The following is a 9,427-nucleotide window of genomic DNA, read 5'->3' on the forward strand; positions in this document are numbered from 1 at the left end:
CATACCGGCATATCTTCAATTTCAAGGGACATGGGTCCATAAGAGTGTATGTACATGAACGTTTGAGGGGACAGTATATAGTCAGTCGTCATATAAAACCAGGGAATAGATGGGAAAAGGGTTGGGCATACCATACATCTTTCCCTCGTCGGAGAGGATAATCTTCCTGCGTCCGCAGGGCGGGTAGATGGACAGGGCCTCATGGAAGCTCTGTTCGATGTCAGGGCTCCACACGCCCTCCGCATCGTTCTCCAGAGCCTTGTCCAGAGGCTCGTTCAGCTCCTCACTGCTGCCCCCAGGGGAGGGGGCTGGCACCCACTCCGCAGACGTGGTGGGGGCAGGGGGGGGACCACAGGACAGGGCTGGGGTTGGAGGGATCGGGGGGGGGGGTAGACCCAGGAGGGAGAAGGGGGTTGGGGTGGGGTGTAGATGGTGTCTTCCAGGGGCCAATGACAGGACAAGACAGGGGAGAGTGATCCTGAGAAAGTAAAATACATAATTTAGGTCAGGTGAGGTTGAGTCAAGGAGTGCTGGCTAGAAGAACGTTAGGCCAAGAACAAGAGCATAGGAAGGCAATACCCATCGTAAACAGTGAATGACCATATGATATGCTTTAAAGGATTGCTTTCAAATATTGATTATGCTGCTAAGTATTTGATACTTTGAATTGTCTTGGTATCCATAGTTATGTACTGTCTGTGACTATGTATGATAAGCTATTCCCATGCTAAAAACTTGCCAGATCTCCCTCAAACAAGACGTTCAAACATCAAGAAACTTCCTGGTAAAATTAAGATGAAACAAAAACCACAACAAAATTCTGGTCATTTGACGTCAGCCCAAGGAGGTCGAACTATCTAGGAAAGCGATAGCTATGTCAGCTGAGTGTGGTCATATGAAGAGCGGCGTGCGCGCAAATGCTATGAAATCTTAGATCACATCAGTGGGGAGTTGCTAATACTACTTGGATAAAGCACCTCGGATCAGAAATTAGATTATGGAGCCATGAAAACAAACAGCATGGCACCTAGAGGCCAAGGTGATGGCCGAGGACAGGGCCGAAGAGAGGGCTGAGGACAGGGCCGAGGACAGGGCTGAGAACAGGGCCGAAGAGAAGGCTGAGAACAGGGCTGAGAACAGGGCCGAGGGAGAGGGCCGAGGAGAAGGCAGAGGAGTAACAGACTGGGAAATACATTAAACTGGGATCTCAAACACACCGCCATGGACATTTTCAAATACTTTATCTGTGCTCGATTGAGCTTGCCTGGCTTAATAATGGACTAACAGAATAGTACCAAAACTGTAAACTCTGCCCATCTGGCAGTCTACAGGCAAGCTGAAGCAAATGTTCAAAGTATGTGAAAGATTTCAAATAGTATTTGAACCCAGGTTGGGGATCGACAAAGACACTTAGTCAGACACATCAAGGAGGAGATCATATCAGGGTTATTTAGGCAATTACACTTCGAAACACTCAAGGAAATTATCAGGCTAGATGTTTGAGAACTGGTCAGGACATGGGGTCAGGGAATAACTCCTAGCTCTACAAATGTCTCATCACAAGAAACGGACGAGTCTCAATCATTGTTTGTGTTCCTCCAGAGGCAATCTGGGCTGCCAATTAAGGCTATTGACATTGTTAGTCAGTATGAAGCATGATTTGCCTGGTTGTATTCGGTCCTCCTGTTCACCACAGTGACAATATTTAGCTTTAAAGCAAATTTACTGCAATTCTACACATTTAGCCATGTGGCTGAGATAACATTTGCTGTTTTAAGTTTACACTGAAAACGTTTTCCCATTCTGATTTACTGTTTGGATAAAAAAAATGCTTAGGCAGCCCCCCCATTATTTTTCTGTGCAGAAAAACCCTGAGTGAGTAACGATCTCCATCCAGCCAGTCACCCTCTCTTCCTCTGAGCCCCCTGACGTACCAATGGGCTTCCCGTAAATGAGTTGGCCAGTTAACCATACATGTACACACACAACACGAACGCACACACATGACCGAGATAACTAAAATACACACACCAAACAAACACATGAGACAATGTATCTATTCAGAGGCCATGGGGCAAACTGACCACACACAGATCAACATCCATACACAAACAACAGGTAATGACCCTCACACTCCCTCCCTATTTTTTTATTTTATTTAACTAGGCAAGTCAGTTAAGAACAAATTCTTATTTACAATGACAGCCTAGGCCCTATTGTCTGTCTCTGTTTTATCTCACTGTTTCTCTCTCCGTCTCTCACTCCCTATTGTCTTTCTCTGTTTCTCTCTCCCTCCCTCCCTCCCTCCCTCCCTCCCTCTCGCTCTCTCAATTTTTTCTCTCTCTGTTTCTCTTTCCCTCTCCCCCCTCCCTCGTTCTCTGGACTCTCCATACTGAACTATAGTTTAGTGAGTTAACAAAAGAACCCAGGAATGTACAGGCTACATGGACACTATATTAACCTAATTGAAAAACCGGAATGATGGGGATAACACTACAGAGGTGTATACTACAAAGCAGGATCAATGAGTTAGCCAGCTAACTTTGATAAACAACCAGAAATAACTGCAAATGTTATGGTTCATTAAGAAAGCTAAACTTAAATATGTGTTTATCATTGTTGAGTAAACTGGATCATTCCCATTTCAAACTTATCTTTCTAAAAAATTAAAAGTTATGGTCAGAATATTTAGGCAAGTTAGCTGGCTAACTAATTGATCATGCTTTGTAGTACCCCTCTGGTAGAATTCAGACTGTCTCATTACTACTGACTGACCCTAAAGAAGCACTGAACTAAAGCTCTGTCAAGCACACCATACTGAAATGAGTGTGACAGTGTTTACTCCAATCAGTTTGTTTAGGGTGGGCTTTCTGGAATAGTTATGAAACTTGTTGTAATGGAATATCTGTCTCGGCCAGACCCCTGCTAAGGCCTTGTCATAATAAGTAAAACAACTGAGGAGGGCAAACTTACACTGTAGAGCCCATTTCTTTGCTCTGGTGGTGAACCTTAGTAACTTTTTAAATAAGGGGTCTATGGTGAAATGGTCTTTGTGGTCATTGTATCTTTGCTGTGCTTCAAAAGAGTATGTTTCATAACTTTGCTCACAAAGTAACCTGGAGTAAAGGACAACTGCAATTACAATGTAATAATCCAATACTGATAAAGAGAATGTTTAGTGCAGAGTGAGATCTGTGGGGCATAAGCCATTAGGGTGCTGGTTAGGTTCCTAAGTCAAAGTGTCCAGCAGGGTTAATTGACCTAAGCCCCTTAAACCAGGCTGCCCCTTCCACAGCGCCCTTATCCCCTACCACGGCCCCTCTCCCCTGGGCCTGCTCAGCAGGATAATCCCCCAGCTGGTGCTGCGCTCAGGGGCCCCTCCCACAACACAGACACACACATACAGATGCAAACACACACTTTCATTATGAAAACAGAAATAAACATAGGCCCACTTATTCAAACTATTGTGTGTTGCCACCCCCTCACCCCCCCATCCATAAGAGGTAACAGCTTCATCAGTACCCCTGGCACCGGTGCTGTAGGTTGGGAAGGACTATGGGTTGCAGGGGGCACCAACTGAGGACCACGCCAGAGAGGGTTGGCAGTTGGAGGGGTGTTTGGGGGCAGCAGAGAGGGGGAGGGGCTCCGCTGGACACAATCTCCTCTAATCGGGACCGGAATGTAAAGCTTGAAAACATACTCTCATATAACGCCGTGGCCGTCATCCCAAATGAAAACATACTCTCATATAACGCCGTGGCCGTCATCCCAAATGAAAACATCCTCTCATATAACGCCGTGGCCGTCATCCCAAATGAAAACATCCTCTCATAACGGCGTGGCCGTCATCCCAAATGAAAACATCCTCTCATATAACGCCGTGGCCGTCATCCCAAATGAAAACATCCTCTCATAACGGCGTGGCCGTCATCCCAAATGAAAACATCCTCTCATATAACGCCGTGGCCGTCATCCCAAATGAAAACATCCTCTCATATAACGCCGTGGCCGTCATCCCAAATTAAAACATCCTCATATAACGCCGTGGCCGTCATCCCAAATGAAAACATACTCTCATATAACGCCGTGGCCGTCATCCCAAATGAAAACATCCTCTCATATAACGCCGTGGCCGTCATCCCAAATGAAAACATCCTCTCATATAACGCCGTGGCCGTCATCCCAAATGAAAACATACTCTCATATAACGCCGTGGCCGTCATCCCAAATGAAAACATCCTCTCATATAACGCCGTGGCCGTCATCCCAAATGAAAACATCCTCTCATATAACGCCGTGGCCGTCATCCCAAATGAAAACATCCTCTCATATAACGGCGTGGCCGTCATCCCAAATGAAAACATACTCATATAAAGCCGTGGCCGTCATCCCAAATGAAATACTCTCATATAAAGCCGTGGCCGTCATCCCAAATGAAAACATACTCTCATATAAAGCCGTGGCCGTCATCCCAAATGAAAACATACTCTCATATAAAGCCGTGGCCGTCATCCCAAATGAAAACATACTCTCATATAAAGCCGTGGCCGTCATCCCAAATGAAAACATACTCTCATATAACGCCGTGGCCGTCATCCCAAATGAAAACATGCTCTCATATGATGATCAGGAATCAGGCTGGGCGGGGAGTGGGAAAGCATCGGGAGAGAAAGGAACATATTTGTATGGCATGTTTTCTGCTGAGAGCACATGGTCTCTGACACGGTGTCCCACTGTGTTGCCCTGTAAGGAGCAGATCAACTTTGCTCTCTGAACACACACAAACACACACACACACGTACAGACTGATGTGCTCACAAACACACGTCTATCACAAACACACATAAACACACCAGAGGGAAAAAAATTCTAGATCACCTGTACTCCACACACAGAGACGCGTACAAAGCTCTCCCTCGCCCTCCATTTGGTAAATCCGACCACAACTCTATCCTCCTGATTACAAGCGAAAACTAAAGCAGGAAGCACCAGTGACTTGGTCTATAAAAAAGTGGTCAGATGAAGCAGATGCTAAACTACAGGACTGTTTTGCTATCACAGACTGGAACATGTTCAGGGATTCTTCTGATGGCATTGAGGAGTACACCACATTAGTCACCCACATACCCCAACCAGAAGCCAATGATTACAGGCAACATTCGCACTGAGCTAAAGGGTAGAGGCGCTGTTTCAAGGTGTGGGACTCTAACCCGGAAGCTTACCATAAATCCTGCTATGCCCTGTGACGAACCATCAAACAGGCAAAGCGTCAATACAGGGCTAAGATTGAATCATACTACACCGGCTCCGACGCTCGACTTATGTGGCAGGGCTTGCAAACTATTACAAACTATCACTGCCCAGTGACACGAGCCTACCAGACGAGCTAAATCACTTCTATGCTCGCTTCGAGGCAAGCAACACTGAGGCATGCATGAGAGCATCAGCTGTTCCGGACGACTGTGATCACGCTCTCCGTAGCCGACGTAAGACCTTTAAACAGGTCAACATACACAAGGCTGCGGGGCCAGACGGATTACCAGGACGTGTGCTCCGGGCATGTGCTGACCAACTGGCAGGTGTCTATACTGACATTTTCAACATGTCCCTGATTGAGTCTGTAATACCAACATGTTTCAAGCAGACCACCATATGCCCTGTGCCCAAGAACGCCAAGGTAACCTGCCTACATGACCCAGACACTCACGTCCGTAGCCATGAAGTGCTTTGAAAGGTTGGTAATGGCTCACATCAACACCATTATCCCAGAAACCCTAGACCTACTCCAATTTGCATACCGCCCAAACAGATCCACAGATGATGCAATCTCTATTGCACTCCACACTGCCCTTTCCCACCTGGACAAAAGGAACACCTATGTGAGAATGCTATTCATTGACACCATAGTACCCTCAAAGTTCATCACTAAGCTAAGGATCCTGGGACTAAACAACTCCCTCTGCAACTGGATCCTGGACTTCCTGACGGGCCGCCCCCAGGTGGTGAGGGTAGGTAGCAACACATCTGCCACGCTGATCCTCAACACTGGAGCTCCCCAGGGGTGCGTGCTCAGTCCCCTCCTGTACTCCCTGTTCACCCACGACTGCATGGCCAGGCACGACTCCAACCCCATTAAGTTTGCAGACGACACTACAGTGGTAGGCCTGATCACCGACAACGACGAGACAGCCTATAGGGAGGAGGTCAGAGACCTGGCCGGGTGGTGCCAGAATAACAACCTTCCCTCAACGTAACCAAGACTAAGGAGATGATTGTGGACTACAGGAAAAAGAGGACAGAGCATGCCCCCATTCTCATCGACAGGGCTGTAGTGGAGCAGGTTGAGAGCTTCAAGTTCCTTGGTGTGCACCAAACACACCAAGACAGTCGCGAAGAGGGCACGACAAAGCCTATTCCCCCTCAGGAATAGAGAGATCCTCAAAAGATTCTATAGCTGCAACATCGAAAGCATCCTGACTGGTTGCATCACTGCCTGGTACGGCAATTGCTCAGCCTCCGACCGCAAGGCACTACAGAGGATAGTGCGTATGGCCCAGTACATCACTGCTAAGCTGCCTGCCATCCAGGACCTCTAAACCAGGTGGTGTCAGAGGAAGGCCCTATAAATTGTCAAAGACCCCAGGCACAGACTGTTCACTCTACTACCGCATGGCAAGCATTACCGGAGTGCCAAGTCTAGGACAAAAAGGCTTCTCAACAGTTTTTACCCCCAAGCCATAAGACTCCTGAACAGGTAATCAAATGGCTACCTGGGCTATCTGCATTGTGTCCCACCACCCGCCAACCCCTCTTTTACGCTACTGCTACTCTCTGTTCATCATATATGCATAGTCACTTTAACCATATCTACATGTACATACTACCTCAATCAGCCTGACTAACCGGTGTCTGTATGTAGCCTTGCTACTTTTATAGCCTCGCTACTGTATATAGCCTGTCTTTTTACTGTTGTTTTATTTCTTTACTTACCTATTGTTCACCTAATACCTTTTTTGCACTATTGGTTAGAGCCTGTAAGTAAGCATTTCACTGTAAGGTCTACACCTGTTGTATTCGGTGCACGTGACAAATAAACTTTGATTTGATCAGAATCAAAGACATTGCCCACCCTTATTATATGTAAACACCTCAACCCTCCATGTACCTCCACTAACCCAACACCTAACGCATAATGAAAATCCTACACTATATTCCAGTCATACCTCATAATAATCACATAGGATACAGGGTCAAAGGTCAAGAGGGAGACTGGTCTGCATGAGATCAGTCCAAGATAATCCCTGAAGAGAGATGTTCACTTCTGGCTAATATGAATGTACACTACTACAGCCCGATGACCTGTGGACATACAGCATGTACAGCCTAGAGAGGAGGATGGTTGGTAGAGTTGGTGGGGCTTGGAGGCCAGGGGATTTGTTTGTCCTGTAGGACATATCTAGGACATTATTCTGCTCTCTCGTGCAAGTGGAGGAGGAATGCTTGCTATGTGGGATGAGCACACTGAACAGTCTCCTCAGCACAGGGCCAGTCTCAGGGCAGACACACACACACACAAAATTTGTTTTGATAAATTGATTACAATGTCGCAGTCACAAGGCACACAAAGCAAGTTAGCAATACCTTTCACTCCTAACCTCGTCATTAGTAGGCTACTGTATGGTAAAAACTGTAAGGTGAAAACAGACAAGGACAGAGTGACCCCAGAGACCCCAAGACAGAAAAACAAAGAAGTGAGGAAGGGTAAAGAAAATCAACATCCCTTGGCTGTCATAAAGTAGTTTTAAGAGTGCACTAAAGGGTGTGTGCGTTGCCCCTACCTGTCCATGCCCCCTACCTCTTCCTGCCCCCTACCTGTCCATGCCCCCTACCTCTTCCTGCCCCCTACCTTTTCTTGCCCCTTACCTGTCCATGCCCCCTACCTCTTCTTGCCCCTTACCTGTCCATGGCCCCTACCTCATCTTTCCCCTACCTGTCCATGCCCCCTACCTCATCTTGCCCCTACCTGTCCACTCCCCTGGCCCAATCCACCTGTTGCTGCTGTGGAATACACACCCTGTCCCTTGTCCCACGGGAGGACAGACTATCACACACACCACTCTAACCCTGCACTCGGACCAAAATTACTCCCTCACACACCATGTAAGCACCACCATGACCAGCAAATCTACACAGTTTATCCACTCACTCCACTACCAAACCCTGTGTGTGTGTGTGTGTGTGTGTGTGTGTGTGCGCCAATCGTCTCCCACTGCCCACACACAAACACACATATGCCAGGTAGCAGTGGTTGGATTGGTGACTCAAAAACAGCATACCAAGTACCTTACATCATGAACCAAGCAAAAATTAAATTATGCTTGAAAATGTGGACGTTTTGAAACTATAGAAAAATGTTAGCCTGATATACAGTAAATACATTTTGCTTGGACACAGATACAATACACAGTAAACCACATTTTGTTTATGTAACAGGCATTCTATAAATGTACGGTATGTGGACTTTTCACACAATAGGCTTATAACAAAAAAATTTTATATTAAAACGAATACCAATAATAATAGCCTAATCATAATAAACATAATTAAAACGCACATTAATCTAAGTATATTTATTGAGTATAATATATCTCATGTATTATATGACTAGTAATAACTGTAGTTATTATTAGTATCGGTCATTCATAGTAATAGTTGTTATTATTAATATGCTGGTATTTTATGGTACAAAAAAACTCAAACAATTCACACACATGTGGCTATTACTTCGTAAACATTCTCTGACATTCTGACATGTGACATTCTCAAAAATTATGCAATTGAAATAGCTATTTCGTAAACATATTAGTCGCCTCACCCAGACGAGCGCTAATGTTTAACTGCGTGCCTATGACGTTATTAGTTTCCTTTAAAAAGTTCCGGCCGAAACGCAGGAAGTAGTGCAGGGATAAAAATTTGGGAATTCGAGAGAAAAAAATGTCAGAAATGTAAAGAATGTTTACCTCGTACAGTGAATGAAAGCGTATTAGAAACAACGTAACCGGCAGACAACTATACATAGAATACAACTGACCAGTCTAACGCTGAAACAGAAAGTTTGGTCACCCACAATGTACTGCTTTTAAAAGAACACTGATGTATGTTCACTTACAAAACAAATAGACAGAATATTTTGGAAACTTACCTGTTGAAGGTCAAGCAACAGACAACACCGGTGGGTGGGTCAGGCAGGGAAGTGGAATTTTTGGGGCAGGTTTCTGTGAAGAAATATCAGTATTTGTACCCCCTTGGAAGCGCAATGGAGGGCTGGAATTTCAGGAATTAGCTGTGGTATGACATGAAGCCTGGAAGGCAGAGAAAAAGACGAGGGGAAAGAAGGAGGCAGAACTGACCGGTCAACATGTAA

General features: G+C 45.7%; 1 protein-coding gene across 1 annotated transcript in view; it reads right to left on the reverse strand.

Moving 5' to 3' along the window:
* The window catches only part of LOC120052022 (transcriptional enhancer factor TEF-3-like), a gene marked incomplete at its 5' end in the record, with an annotated part of 44,575 nt that extends 35,284 nt beyond the window's left edge, over positions 1–9,291 (reverse strand). Inside the window, 2 exons of the mRNA XM_038998891.1 lie at positions 132–478; positions 9,206–9,291. Coding sequence (XP_038854819.1) covers positions 132–478; positions 9,206–9,291 — 433 coding nt within the window. The remainder of the gene's footprint in view (positions 1–131; positions 479–9,205) is intronic.
* Between the last annotated feature and the right edge of the window lie 136 nt (positions 9,292–9,427).

Source organism: Salvelinus namaycush, chromosome 8 (genome assembly GCF_016432855.1).
Source record: "Salvelinus namaycush isolate Seneca chromosome 8, SaNama_1.0, whole genome shotgun sequence".
NCBI classification, from domain to species: Eukaryota; Metazoa; Chordata; class Actinopteri; order Salmoniformes; family Salmonidae; genus Salvelinus; species Salvelinus namaycush.